The sequence below is a fragment of the Rattus rattus genome, chromosome 2, assembly GCF_011064425.1.
Source record: "Rattus rattus isolate New Zealand chromosome 2, Rrattus_CSIRO_v1, whole genome shotgun sequence".
Lineage (NCBI taxonomy): Eukaryota > Metazoa > Chordata > Mammalia > Rodentia > Muridae > Rattus > Rattus rattus.
Window position 1 is genome coordinate 61,947,736 of NC_046155.1, and position 15,327 is coordinate 61,963,062.

The 15,327-nt window shown below is 51.0% G+C and overlaps 1 protein-coding gene across 1 annotated transcript in view; it reads right to left on the reverse strand.

Annotated features, from left to right (window-relative positions):
* Kndc1 (kinase non-catalytic C-lobe domain containing 1) overlaps window positions 1–14,592 on the reverse strand; it is a 48,862-nt gene extending 34,270 nt beyond the window's left edge. Inside the window, exons 1-5 of the mRNA XM_032892353.1 lie at window positions 14,148–14,592; window positions 8,226–8,424; window positions 7,461–7,519; window positions 1,334–1,480; window positions 846–963 (exon numbers count right to left, since the gene is read on the reverse strand). Coding sequence (XP_032748244.1) covers window positions 846–963; window positions 1,334–1,480; window positions 7,461–7,519; window positions 8,226–8,424; window positions 14,148–14,249 — 625 coding nt within the window. The 5' untranslated portion in view covers window positions 14,250–14,592. The remainder of the gene's footprint in view (window positions 1–845; window positions 964–1,333; window positions 1,481–7,460; window positions 7,520–8,225; window positions 8,425–14,147) is intronic.
* Between the last annotated feature and the right edge of the window lie 735 nt (window positions 14,593–15,327).

The following is a 15,327-nucleotide window of genomic DNA, read 5'->3' on the forward strand; positions in this document are numbered from 1 at the left end:
CCCAAAGCTCCTTAGTTTTCTATTATGATTACACAAGCCATTCCCTGAGGGGAGAAATGGAGTCTGGTGGCAGTCATAGGGCACATAGTTTTCTACACGCACGGCATGCAGCATGGTCTTGCACACATGCTATGGCTCACAGCCTTGCACATGGCACACACTGTGGCACGCAATTTTGCATCCATGCCGCAGCGACTCTGCTGCCTGTTTTACTCGGGAGTCTGTCTATGGCTTTGCACGCAGAAGTTACCCTCTACTGGCGCTGCGGTGATGCTGTCAGTCACCATGGCTACAGCATTACAAACACTGCTGCTTGCTTGCCAGGGAGGACCCTCCAGCCACTCTGAGGCTCTGGATGGTTGAGGGGGGCCAGCAGGGTCCTGAGACTGGTACATTCCAGATGTACAGCAACAGCTCGTCATGCAAACAGGTGAGCGTAGCAGACAAGGCTGACTGGAGTCACTAATCCTGAGTTTGAAAATTCCAGTGTGTGCCCAGCATGCACGCGTGTGGATGTGTGTGGTATGCACTTGAATGTGGATGTGTGCACACTTACACTGGAGTGTGTAGCATAAACACTCATTCAGGTATTTATGTAGGCAGTGGTGTAAACATGTAAGTGTGTCTGCATGGGATACATGTGCTGGATCTGAACATGTGTATGACTGTGAGTGTATACAAGGACATATGAACATGAGTAAGGGTGCGTGATTCTATATGTGCATACTATGTGCACACTTCTGTGGGTGGTTGTATAGATGCACGTTGTCCCTGGGTACACATATGCATGTGTATGTGTGCATGTATACATGTGTAGGCATAGACGTGGGGGCGATGGTGCTTACCCTGGAATGCTCCGAAGGACTCAATGGAGAGCACCCTTCTTCCAATGGCTGAGAGACTGCGGCACAGGCGGCATGAGGACACAGGCTGCATCTTCTCCTCACACAGTGCTATGATGCTCTGCAGGTGCCAGGGTGCCTCTCAGGTGTGCAGCTCACCAAGAAGGAGATCTATCCTCCTGAGACATCCCCCTACCCCCCAACTGCACAGCTCTGGGATGGCACCCAGCACCCCCAGATCAGCCTCCTGCTCCCACATGCACTTTCTGGTACATATAAACGCATACATCTTGGCAGAAAAAGACTCTTTTGTCCCTGATAACTTTCATTTCATCACAAATTTCTTTACAAAGGCATAGTAAAAACTGGCCCTTATTTCGACAGAATGCGACGCCTCCAGTTTCTAGCTAAGGAACCCCAGTGAGGCTGCAGGGTCCGTGCTGCCTGTGTTTACGTGTTCATGCAGCATGCATGTCCAGCTGGGAGCTTACCTGCAGGTCTGGCCGGTCCCTGGGGTCTTCTGCCTGCATCTGGCTCAGGAGTCCCTCCAGGTCTGTGCTCAGCTTGGGCTCCAGCTCTGGCTCTGTGACGTACTCCAGGGCAGCCTTCAGTGTGGCCCCCAGGGAGTAGATGTGAGCCTGCAGTACCAAGGGGTGTAAGTCCCTGCCCTGCAAATGGCTGCTTTCTCCCTGCCAAGACTCAGGGCTAAGCAGACCAGAGAGTCTGCGTTCCTGTGTTCCGTGTGCTGCCTGGGCCTGTTGCCCAAGGCATAGAAATCCTGTTTTCCCCAGCTGCCTATTTTGCCTTAGGCATTCTTCACAAACAGGATGAGAGCAGGAGGAAAGAAGAGCTTTCTTTTGGTTTAAAAGTTGCCATCGTCATGGTCGTCCTGTCTGTGCATAGGAGAGGGAGGGAGGGCTCTACGCAAGGCTGGGGCACCAGCTGTGTGGAAGTGTGGGGGTGGGAAAGACAATGTCATTCAAGAAGGACCAGCTCCTCTTTTAATCTGTTTACAAAATGAAATCACTATGTGTAGTCAAAGCATTTTTTTAAATTTCTACTTTTTTTTTTCCTTTTCTTTTTTTTTTTTTTTTTTCGGTGCTGGGGACCAAACCCAGGGCCTTGCGCTTCCTAGGCAAGCGCTCTACCACTGAGCTAAATCCCTAACCCCAAAATTTCTACTTTTAACTCACAAATAACCATCTATATTTAAGGGGCACTGTGGGATGTTTCTATGTTCATTGTGTTAACTTAATACTTGATTTTCCTATTCCTTAAAAATCTGCTGCCTTAATCTCCGGGATTCCTGTGGGTTTTGTTGCTCTTGAAAGTGGCTCACTTAAATTATATTTGTAGCTTAAAATTACCGATACAAAGGAACCCACTTGGCCTGGGTTGTTTTCATACATCCGAAGCCTTTTGTTCTCTTAGACCTAGCTCCTACGTGCGTGTGTGTGTGTGTGTGTGTGTGTGTGTGTGTGTGTGTGTGTGTGTGTGTACCTCTTCTGGAGTCAGCCCTTGCTGTGCACACTCTGCTTACGGTCTGCTGAACTCTTAGCCAGGCCTGGGATCCTGGCTGCCCCTTGTCACAGACCAATTGCTTTTCCAGCCCTAACTGGGCCCTTATCTTCTGTGAGAGGAATAGGGGTGAGCGCAGGGAACCACAGACCGGCTGCCTGCTGCCTAGTGAGTGCGAGCCTCCTTATCCTGTAAGTGGATACTCACCACCCTGCCACCTCCCCAGCGTCTTGTTTCCTTAAACTCACCCTTGGTCTGTAGCCTGATGTCTGCCTGCGAGCAGAGGCCTGTAGCCCTTGATGGGCCTTGTCTCATCACTCACAGACTCATTGGTCTCCCATCGACATGGGTGTCTGTGTGGACCGTGGCCTCAAGCAAATGATAGGTGACAGCACTGAGCCAGCCTGGCCGCTACCACAGGAGCCCATCAGAGTGACAAGGGCAAGGAGGAGGGAACATGGCAGAGGCTGGAAGATTGTTAGCTTTTGGAAGCTAGTGAGCCCGTGGGGACTTTGAACAAGGGTGTTGACCATACTCAGTTCTGGGAAGACTGGCCACAGCAAGCCCAGGAGATTCTAGAGCATGTGATGGGGGAGCTGGTCCCGGAAGCAGAAGAGGAGAGGGTGTGTGTGTGTGTGTGTGTGTGTGTGTGTGTGTGTGTGTGTGTGTGGCATGTGGAGCATAGAGAGTCCAGGGTGCATGAGCTGGTGTTAGAACGTTCCAGAAAGGATGTAGTTGAGTCAGAGTGAGGCTGTCCAGCACACACACTTGGACCCTGTGCTCTATTGATGTTGTATCACCTGGACTGTATATGGCTTCTGGCAAGCCCAAGCAAAGGCCTCAGGAGAAGAGTCAATCTGGGACAGAACTAAGACCCTGGGCACCATGGCTTATACTAGGGCCGTATTTCCCAGAGTGCACATGGGAGCACTTCCCATGTACACAGGGTCTCTCCATAATACAGCTAAGGTAGGAAGAATCCACTCTCGGTGTATGTAGAACACAGGAAAGTCATCTGAAGAAGCTCAGGGACCTGGGCCCCTCTCTGGCGTTCAGCCCCAGCCTCCTATTCCACTTTGGATGACCACATGGCAAGCAACCCACAGGAAATCCCCTCCTTACAGGGCTCAGCCCCAGGGGAGCAAAGGATCCTTTCATGCTCAGTGGCTACTTGCTCTGTAACAGTGGGAGCATACTGCCCTCTAGAGGAAGAGCCCCGTTCACCAGTTCCTCGAGGGAGATTTTGATGGTTACAAGGGCAACTAAATAAACAATAAGTAAATCAACCAGAACGAACACCACAGAAGAGCCAGACAGACGGATGAATGAGCCTGAGGTGCACGGAAGGGGCTGCACCCTGATCGAGGAACACAAGGGTTCACAGAACAAAGGAAACCTGTACGTGCTGGATCCAGCAGGTATGCAGAGGGTGGGGGAGGGACGGAGCAGTGGTTCAGCCACAGACTGACTAAGCCAGAAAGTCAAAGGAAAAAGACAAAAGATGCATTAAAAGGTCCCAGTGTGTTCAGAAATAAGAAACAATTCTAGGGAATGAATGCTTTCCAGTGACTCCGCTCCCATGACAGCTCTCACAACTCGGGGCAGAGGAGCCAGCCTCCACCAGCCCTGCGGAATCCAGCCACAGGAAGCAGCAGAACAGGATGATATCAACATCTCTGTTCTGTGTGGTTCGACAGCCACCCTGGGGGTGGTGGTGCCAGCTTCTCATTGTGCTAACTCCATTTGGATACTGATTGTTCAGACCTCAGCCTTTGAAAAGTTACGGGGCTGTGTACTTGTTACAAGTGTGCCTTCTATGTATGCATCGTCATAAAAAAAAAAAAAAAGGAAAACCCAACCTATTCACATAACTGAATAACTCGTGTACTGAACCAAAAGAAATTACCGAGAAGCAAACACGGTATGACAAAGCTCGCATGCAGAGGGAGATTCACAGTGGGAAATAGCGACTCTAAGAAGATGAAAATGGATGAACCACGTTTCCCCCTGAAATGAAAAAAAAGAGTCAGCTGTGGAACTCAAAGCAAACAAAAGAAAAGACAGAATAAGAAATAAGAACCCAAAGAAAGATAGAATCAGCAATAAGGACCCATAGCAGAGGGCACACAGAGGCCCCCAAGGACCAGACAATGCAGAGGATGCTCTAAAAGAAATGACAAGATAAACAGCCCCTGGTTAGACTGACAGGAGAAAGAAAGAGAAGCCAAAGAAGAAAGGGCGGCACATGGAAACAGGAAATTTGCAGACATCACGGAGAGGCAAAGGGTATCACCTGGAGCCCGTTAGGCGCCTGTTTTCATCTGCTGTAGTTAAAAAAAGAAAGAAAAACCTCAGCAGCATAAACACGAATGGTTCTGTAACTATTAAAATTTGACGGTAGTTAGAAATCGTTCACAAAGGAAGCTGAGGTCCTTTTCAATGACTCTTTCCAGACTTTCAAGGCATAGACCATCCCATTCTTGTACAAGCAGAGCAAACAGACAAGTCCAGAGCAATCTCGAAACCAGTGATGGTCAGAAATGTTCGTAGGGTAAGACTATACCAGCTGCCCATAAAGATCCTAGAGGGCCACTAATAAGTACTTGTCAGTCAGCTTCAATAGTGCCCAGAAGAGATATGACACTTGGTTAGCCAAGGTTTTCTTAAGTGGGACAGTGTGGTAACGGTATGGTAGAACATAAAAATGCGCACATTAACTTCTCAGTGAAGGAAATTGCACGATCATTTCCAGAGGACAGAAGAAATATTTCATAACATCAAATTATGTATTCTCAGTAAACCTTAATAAGCTCAGAACAGATAGGGGCTCCTGTGGCCAAGGCCAGTGCCATCCATGTGGTTAGGCCAGGGTAACCAGTTCTCCCAGGCACATTGCACTTCTACCATTGACTAGATCCTACACTTGCTGAGAACTGGAACAGGAATAAACTTTGTCCCCGGAGGCGACAGCATGAAATACTGTTGGTGATTTGATCAGAGAAAGAGGAAAGAAGGAAGGAAGGAAGGAAGGAAGGAAGGAAGGAAGGAAGGAAGGAAGAAAGAAAAGAAAAGAAAGGGTTCCCTAAATTGTTAGAAAGAGCTGCAGGATTCTGTAAGATGGTTTGATATTAAAGTGGATAAAGTTAATAAAGGAACAGAAAACTGAAGGTAAAAACATAACTAAGCCATCATTTTTAGGATGTACTCAGAACCCAGTTTCTTTTCTTTTGAGACAGGATCTCACTATGTAGCTCTGGTTAACCTGGAACACACGATGTTGGCCAGCCTGGCACGTGCCACCATTCCTGACCTCCTAAGTTCTCAGGAGTACATGTAATAAAAGGTATCTGGGACCCCAACTGTAAGGGCTTTAAACTGTTCCCAGGAGATGTCGAGAGAGATCACGGTGGCCGAGCAGATAGCATAGACAGTTATGGCGCTTGGTTAGTATGCCCAGAAACCCCAGCTCTGCAGAAATCAGACACAGCGGTGCGTGCTCGCAATCCTGACACTTGCAAGGTGGAAGCAGGAGGATCAGAAGTTCAAGGTCATCTCTGGCTACATAATGAGTTTGAGGTTAACCCAGATTACTTGAGATCTTGTTTTTAAAAGATAAAAAAGGGAGAGGATGACGATGAGGAGGAGAAGGAGGAACCAAAAGTCAATAAGCAAAAGAGGCCTTGGAGATGAAGAACGTAACACGAATTCTACCCAGACTGGTTCATGATGTTCTAGTCACCATGCTGACAGAGCTTTGAGGGAGCTCAGTAACCAGACACTGCACACACTACAGGGCAGAGGCTGGCAAGTCATTACCCCTGCAGGCCAGCTCTACACCAGGTCACAGGCCTTGCCAGGAAGTAGGTAGTTAAAAGATAGGGTTGGCGCTCAAAGGTGAGTGAGTGACCATGGGCCAGAGGGGGATGGACATCTGAAAGCCGATGGCCTTTGCCTGGATCCTAATGGATGGTAGCTGTATGTGCAAGACAGCTAGCCAATAAGCAGAGCGGGGAAGTGATCATCCAGCCACAGGAGAAGATGAAGTTCTAAGTCACACTAGGTAAAAAAAAACCCCTAATGTCACAACAAGCATCAGTGTATGTTGAAGTCCTTACAGCATCAGCGTACATCGGAACATTGTGCACTGAAAATATACAACTCTGGTTTGTCAAAACCACAGTTTGGTGACGCTAAGGAAACCGGCTTCTCTGAAGACTGAACTTAGAAACTCTTGGTGGAGAATGGTGAATTGACACAAGCTGGAGTTATGGGAAGGAGGGAACCTCCATTGAGAAAATGCTTCCATAAGAGCTGGCTGTCGGTGGTTTCTTATTTAGTGACTGATCGGGGAGAGTCCAGCCTATCGTGGAACCAGGTTGAGGAAGCCTTAAAGAGCAAGCCAATAAGAAGCACCCTCCATGGCCTCTGCACCAGCTCCTGTCCTGACTTCCTCCAGTGATGGACTATGATGTGAACTGTAAGCCAAATAAATAAATCTTGTCCTCCTCCAGTTGCTTTGGCTATGGGGTTTCATCACAGCAATAGTAACCCTCAGTAGGACTCCTGGGCAATGTAATTAGAACCCTAATCCAAACAAAACAAAACAGAGAAACTCTTTCTGCCAGTGGACACCAGCAGGCATGGGCTCCGCTGAACTTGGAGTTACAGATGGTTTGAGCCACTATGTGGGTGCTGGGAACCCAACTTGGGTGTTCTCCAAGAGCAGCAAGTGGTTTAAGCCACTGAGCCATCTCTCCAGCCCCTAGAAGTGTTTCCTAAGGTTGGTGACCATTCGTAGCCTTTTCTGGTTCCTCCCACAATTCACTGGTGAGGCTGAGAAGCCATCTGATTTGACATTGCAACAAGTGAACTCAATACCAACCCTAACAGAGATGTTCAAGGCTCCCAAACACCCACATGTCTTCCAGTAGCCACCAAGGATGAAGGTGGAGGCCCCAAAGGCAGCCTCACTGGGGACAGCCTTTGCTCCACCTCCCGTCTGGCAGCCTACTACATCAGGACTACAGGACTATGGTAACAGAGGTAACCCCATAGAGGAAGAGGGCAAGGCTTAGTGAGTCACCACTTGCTGGTACTTACCTCAAAGGTGTTTCCTGTCAGGTCAAACTCTGGGGGTACAAAGGCACCCTCGGGGTCATCTTGGAGAAGAAAAGAGAACGTGTTCTGATCTTGCCCTTTGGTGAAGAATAACCCCACCTAACAGAGCTCAGACTCTGGGAGCCTCCTGCCATAGGAGGAGGATTCACCCCCAGAAGCCTCTGTCCTTTGCTCAGACTGATGCCTCTAAGGAAGGCGGTGAGCATCCAAGGCAATGACTGATACGCCATAAGACTTAAGCCATAAGAGTTCCAAAGCAGAAAGAGAAAAGGACTTTGTGTGGATTCTTGAAGAAGTTACCCTAGCCTCCTAACTTGAGAAACCCAACCTTTCCTGGAAGGGGCCTAATGGTGGTCAGCTTAAGTAGCCAAATAGGTGTAACCTTCAGGTCCCCTGCATCTACTTCCTGCAGGCAAGGAGTGCCAGCCTAGGGGAGACAGTGACCCAGGCGTCCTCTTATGAGGAGAGCTCAGAATTAAGGCTGAACACATCATCTCTGGCTCAGGAGGGAGTGTATGGCAGTCTTAGGATGCTATGATGTACAGGGGCTGCCCAAACTCTACACCCAGCCTGCCTTTCTCCCTCTGCGCTGCCTTGGACAGAGGATCCCATCAGATTACCAAGGAAACCAGGGCCTGGATCCTCCCTTTTGTCCTCAGCTGCTTGGTGCTCATAGCCAACCTCGAGGTACCTCCTCTGTGCAGCACTGGGTACCCCCCACGCCTGCCATGGTCCCCTTTTCCTTACCACTGAGCTGCTCCATGAAGCACACGTTTCCACTGGTGTTGAAGGCCAGGGTGTCGGGTGTGATGCACAGGGTCTGGAAAATGGCTGCGTGTGCCACACTCCGCATGGACAGGCTGCACTCTAGGCACACAGCCCAGGCCTCCTGCTCACTGAGGCCTCGGTCCCGCAGGGAGAGGATGTCAGCCAGAGACACATTTTCCTGCCAAGACAGGCTTGGTGTGAGCCCACAGAGGGCTGCCCCAGGAAGGACCTAGTAGTACTCCACCCGGAGACTAATGCACAGACAGCTAACTCGGGCTGGCACTTCACTCACAGTCAGGAAAAGGGCCTTGGGGCAGGCCCTTTTTTTTAGACAGAGTCATCCTGCTGTTCCCTGAATATCACAACCATGGAACATTTGGTGAAACCAGCAGTGTACTGCTCAGAACAGGCACAGACATTTCCACATACTTGTCTCCACGTAAGCACACTCACACTTAGTAGAAATGGCCCCGTACGACAATGCATACTGCTCTACACACCTACACTCACGAGCATAGCACGGCCGAACTTACCTTGCCCACACATGTTCACACACAGTCAGGCTCATTCGTCGTATCAGGTATCTAAGACTGCAAGAGTCTTGCCTGGCTGCTGTCCTGTGCCCTGGCATCTCCTGTGTCCATGTGTTTGTGTGCCACCCACTCACAGGTGTGGGCGGGAGTTTCTTTGGAAACTGGGCTGGGGGTGGTGGTGGTGTGGGCAAAGGATGTGAATACCCCTTGTTGGGATTAGTAGGGCGCTGAAGAAAGCTTCTCCAGGTGTGGCGGTGGCCCCAGGACACAGGCAAATGACAGTCCTTCATGATCTTTGCCTCCAGCTGATTTTGTAAGGCATCCGCATGAGCACAGATCGCAGATGAGAAGGCAGAGTGCTTAAATCAAACATCCAAACAACCAAGCAAGCCACCAGCTACATTCCAGCTACCAGCAGGATTCTCAAGCGCTGGCCTGAGCCTTTAGGTTCTGTGTGGGTGTTAGACCCTGCATATCCACAAGCCATTTCCTTGTCGGAGTACAAGGTAGGGCTTGGTGCGTTCACTTGCCAAGATCTCCTACTCCAGAGACAGAAGCCCCCTGACTTGTTGAGCTGTTTTTCTAACCAGGGCTCAAGCCTGCAGTTTCTTTGTTATACCAAGGACTCCTGAGAAGTCAGGAGAACCCAAGCTCCCAGTGATACTCACTGGCCCTGGCTGAAGAGGCACACACGTGCAATGCATACACACACGCACGCCACCCCCTTCACACCCTCATACAGGAATGTGCCTGCACAGTGTACACCATGCCTGCACATACATGTTCATGCAAACCTACACAGACACGTAAGTGAGGTAGTGTGCCACCTTGTAGACCCCGGGGGCTGTGCCATGTAAGAGAAGTGAAGCCAGTTCACGCCGTGAGTCTGAGTCAGTGTCAGTCCCACAGCAGGGCCTGCCGGCACCCCACTGCTGCTCCTCATGCTGGCCAACAGGCCTGCCTGCTCACAGCCATGACAGGATGTGCTGCCAGCAGAAGGCAACACTGCCAGACATGCTGCTTGGCCACCCTGCAGCCTACACCACAGCCTCCTACTTAGGTATGGTAGGGAGATGCTCCCGACGGTGGGGAGCCCAGTCGGATCTCAGAGCAGCCCCCCGGTGTCAATTCGTGGTAGGGGTATATAACTTGGAAAATCAGGAGCCCAGGGTTATTTGTATGATTCTGGGAGGAACCCTGTGGACCCTGAGTCATTGCTTCCAGCCATGGCCTTCTCCAAAGACAGGATTATTAGCCCTTTCCACACCTGACAGTCTAAGGTCAGAGTCGACTTACATAGCTGCAGACCCCGCCAGTGCCCCCATGTTGAGTACTGAGGGACCTGGAGGCCTGAATTCTGGGCTCTGGAGTCACCTGCTTCTAGGACCTACAGCTGCTCCAGTTTTGCCAGGCAGGAGAAAAGGTTGTGTTTTAACTAAATCTATGCCACTGGAGGGAGGTGGAGTAGAGGGAGAGCTTTGGCTAATGGGCTGGAGACAAAGATAACGGACCAGGAAGGACTCAGCTGTCACTCGCCAGCCACCCTCTTCCTCATAGTCAGACCTGTGGATAGGAGCCCACCCTGTGTGCCTTCATTGGCTTCCTCAAGAGACTGCCTGGAGATAGGGTAGCCCAGTTTGTCTGCCATACAGCTCAGTCCCCAGTGAAGTATGTTCAACCTGTCACAGGGCTGGCTCTAACTTTGGCTCCACAAGGTATCATGTCCAGGAGCCACCACAGACATGTTCTACTATGATACCCATGAGCAGTAAACCTCACTCTCTAGATGTGGATCTGTAAGGAGTTTCCACAACAAGCACCCTAAGGTTCTCATGCAGACCCAGACATTGTGAGCTCCAGGCTTGCAGTCTCCTACGGCTCGTGCCAGCGTGGCCTGATCTTCAGCCAACTCGGCAGCTCCATTTGCCCTATATAGGCTCAGGTCCCTAGTGGGTGAGAAATTCCTTCACAGTCCAGCCTGCCCCTCAACCATCCTTATCAGGGTGGTACCTAAGGGTGCGGGGGTGGGGATCACCAATGTCATTTCCCTGCAGACAGGAAGATCAGCAGTATGATGGTACAAATTCAGTCAGATCTTGGCTGGGAGGGATGAGACCCTGAAGATTGAGGGCTATGCTCCAGGGAGACACACTTCAGCTGGTCCCTGAGCTTCAGAGGGCCAGCCCTTATCTGGTTACGGCATTGTGCCCTGTTTAGGGCTTATGTGCACCAAAGAGCTCCCCCTCCCTTAGACAGACTTGGAGCTGGGTTATAGGGACTCTAGGGGTCACCGTGCATACTTAAAGTGCATTTATAACCAATTAACTTTTCAGTTTATCACAAGGGGACCTGCCAACATAAAACTCAAACTGATGCTGGCAGCATTTGTTGGCAGCCTCAGTTCGTGAGCAGCCAAATCCCATCAGGGATGCAAGAGCTTGCAAGGTGCTCTGTGGGCTGTGTCTGCCCCCAAGTGCCCACCCTGCTGGGTTCCTTTCTGGTTTTAGGCTGCCTTCTGCTCAGAGTCTGATTTGAAACATTTTATATGGACTTCCAGGGCATGATGGGAAAAGCCCTTTCTAAGAAAATCTAAGAGAATTTCTGGGAGAACCTCTGCTGTGGGTCCCTTTCATTTTCAGTCCTCAAGGCCTGTCCAGCACTAGGAGGTCCTGGGAGGCTTTCCGTTGGTTTAGGAACAGTGAGAACTCTTTGCTGACACCCAGTGATGCCATCTTCCTTGCCAAACGAGTACTAGTCTGCATTTTTGAAGTCCAATTTTATCACCTACCTCTTGATCAGCACTGCTAGACCCTCAGCCATGGCCATTTGGTGCAGGCCTGCCTTTCCAGCAGCTATGCTCTACCTAGATGCAGCCTTAGTATTTGCCTCTGACTCCATTTTCCACATCCAGAAAGACTGATGCTCCAGGTTGAATCCAGGAAAGGCCATCTCCTTCAAGAAGTCCATCTTGCATAATTCTTGGTCAGAGTATCTCTACTGTGCATCCAGGGTTTCCTTGCTGTTTCAGTCTAAGAGACCAGGGGACACAGGGTCCACTATCTAGTGGGACATGCTGATCTATTCATGACGAGTTCTAAAGTGTCCACTGGGTTTTCTCATAGGCACATGGCCTGCTCATGTGGCTTGCTTCTCTGGAGAAATCGCTGGGATGTAGGCGCTGGTCTCACCATCACAAGAAAATGCCAAGATGTTTTCTAACAGGCATTTCCTGTACCCAGCACAGAGGAACGACCTGCTCACACATATCACGTCCAGTGTCATCTCTGGTAGCCATGGCAAAGCCTTCCATGAGCCTGTTTAGCCCTCTACCAGTTATCAAGGGATTAGACAGCATGTTCTCAAGCCATTTGGACTTTCTTTGAGCCGTGAGAGGGTAGAGATATTCAGGGACCCATAGAGGCTCTGTAGGATTTTATATTTTTGGTTGTAGTAGAGAGAATTCTGATGTCCTACATGCTCTGTATGTAACTTGGATCTGGCCTTACCTCACCCGTATAAGAGCTGTCCTTGTCTGGGTCACACTGACCCCATGGGATTAACCAGCACAGAGCTTCAGGATGGGTGGCAGCCTAACTCTTTGCCACCCTACTCTGGACAGCTTTCAAATGCAGCCAGATACAGAAGGCCGTGCCAGGCACCGAGTCATGTGACCTTGATAAACGCAAATTTAAAAACCTTAATGGGGACGGAGTTGACTGCAGGAAGCCTAAAATCTAATCTCAGCTGTTTTCTTAGACACAGGATTCTGATTGGCCCCAGGCCAGGACCCCAAGCCTCCTCTTCTAGTTTGGAGACTAAGTTTTTGTTGTGGTTCAGTTTCCTTGTGAATCCACAAGGATTTGTGTATGCTAGACAAGCACCCTCCAGCTCATCTCTATTACCAGCTGCCTTCTGTTTAGAGGAATAAACATAACGCTCTTGCTCAGGTGAGAGACTCACCTGAACTTCCCACTGGATGCCATTAAAATGGGGAATTCCATTTGACACAAAGGACTCACCACGATCAGAGGATGGCTATCTCGTGCATCGTGTATATGAAAACTCTCCAACCCAGAGGGACTGAGGACATTTCTCATACAGAAGGTGTCAGGGCACTCTGGGCACAAGGCTTGGCTTCACCCTGCAGGTTTAGATTCTGATGATGTAGTGGTACCACTGCCTCACTGGCCAGGCTCAGAGTGAGCCCTCCAAGCTCAGTGGCTGATACAAAAGGACACAGAGGTTCTCAGATCTGCTTCTGGTGGTGACCCGGAGCCCAGGCTCCCACAGATCCCCTAGAACATGTCCTGTCCTCCAACAGTTCTGAAGGCCGGCCGTGTGCCGAGGGCATCCTTTCTTTCCCATCAAAGCCAGGGAGATGTCCAAAGGTTTATTTATTCCCTGGCCTCTCCTCTCCACAGCCTTAAATTGCATCAAATCCAGGCCACTTGGGGGGGGGGTGGGGGTGAAGGGCGCCAACCCCAGCACTACTCAGAGGGACCTGGAGGTGGGGCAGGCAGGAGCAATGGATTTTTTTTTATTCTTTCAGAGCCCACTCTTTAGGGAAAGGGAAGGGAAGAGCTGTCAGGGCCTGGTGCTGCAGACCACAGGCTTATGTTTCAGGAGGGTTCTGGCCAACTTTCACTGTCTGATGGCCAGGCCAGCTGCAAAGACTGGTGGAGGGTCTCTAGTATCAGAGTACTTAAGGGACTAAAGAATGGTGGATTCTTCATAGGGACTCCAGAGCCTGGTTTGGAAGGATCTCCCCAAAGATCCTGTATTTTTGAAGGAGATCACGACACCCCTGGAAGCATTTTGGGGGGGGGCTGCTTGCCATGCTTTTTCAAAACATGGAGTTTGGGCATGACTATCGTTTGGAGACCTGGGGGCGGGGTCCCTAGCTCCTCCAACCAAGAGGGGCTCGTGTATCTCCAGCCACTTCTGTACCAGAAGCTCTCAGGGGACTGGGGGCAGGGAGGGTTTCCAGAGCAGGAAGAACCCTTGATGCTGGGAAGGGGGTCTCACTGGGCATTCCAAAGCTCCTCTGCTTCAGCACCTGGCCAGCTGTGGAGGTTAGGAGTGTCCCTATTGTCCCTACCTGCCAGAATCTTCACCATCCCCCCACTCCCCAATTCTGCTCAAGGACTGAAACTAAGAGCCCATTCCTCTAGTAACCAACTTTGCAGGGACAGTCTCATTGCTGTCCCATATAGCATTCCAGCTGTTGTTTAGCGGGTGGGGCTAAGGACAGGATCCCCTAGCAGTTGCTACTATGAGGGACCAGAATCTATGCAGCAGGAGAGCTGTTCTGCCCACTCCTTTTCCCCACCTCTTCTCAGGAGCAGGTGGGCTTCTGGGTCTGGCTCACCTCATCCTCCGGCAGGGTAGGGAGCGGCTCGAAGTCGTAGAAGTCCAGGTCCTTGCCATCTTCCTCATAGAAGCCCCGGGAGGCTGGGTCCATGGCCTGCATCTTGGCGCTCAGCAGGGCCTGCACGCAGGTTGAAACTGTGGCCCTGGACAGAGCTACGGTCTGGGATCCCTTCCCCAGTAGGTTTCCTCTGGGTCAGATCCCTTCTCTGGTGGGTCCTTTCCCGGGCAGATCTCCGTCCTAGCTGGCCGCCGCCTCTGAGCCTGCCCGGCTGAGCTGGGCACCGCCAGCTACGCGCGCCCGGCCGCCATGGCAACGCGCCCGCTGCCTGCCGCAGTGTCGCCAAACGGTGGCGCGGGGACGCCTGGGGCGGGGCCGGGGGTGGCTCCCTGAGGGCCGTGGTCACTGGCGGGCCGGGACCGACTTTGGGCTCCGCAGATGTCTTCAACTACGTCAGCCTCCGGGGTGCACCCTGCGCCTGCCTGCGCTGTCCGTGACAGTTCGGGGCGGAGCCACTCCGCGCAGCGGCCGCCCTGGGGGTCTGCACCCACCTAGGCGCCGAAAGGGTACCTGGGCTGAGCCCACCCAGATCACACCGGGCCTCAGGTCTTTCGCAGTTCCCGCCCCACCCAGCCCAGGGGCGGGATTGCTGCAGTCACCTCCAGTGGCGCGGGACTGGGGCAGGTACTAGGTTCTTTAGCAGCTAGAGCATTTTCCTTGTCTGGGTCCAGTGATGGGCTGGGAGTCAGGTGTTCATTCATCCCAAGCACAGCAGAGGACTAGATTGCTCTCCCAAACTTGGCAAAGGACAGACATAGAACCCCTTCCACAGGCTTTTTTTTTTTTTTTTTTTTTTTTTTTTTGGTTTTGTTTCTGACAGCCTCTAGAACCTTAGCAAGCAGAACTATGGACCACAGCTCCTGAAGAACACTGCAGGTCAGATTGGCTCCTGGCATTGCTGGCCCTGTCCTCAGAGCTTAGCCTGACCAGACATAATAGTAGACACTCGATGTGCTCTTTGAGTGAAGGAGGGTGGGTTTGTAATTGGTCAGGCAAAGTCCAAGGGTACGGTGCAGTTGGGGACACTAATTCTCAGCAGCCTGCCCTTACGGCTTCTAATTACTAACCATTCATGAGCTTGCAGCCAGAGTAGGCTATGGAAAATGCTGGAAACTTGAGT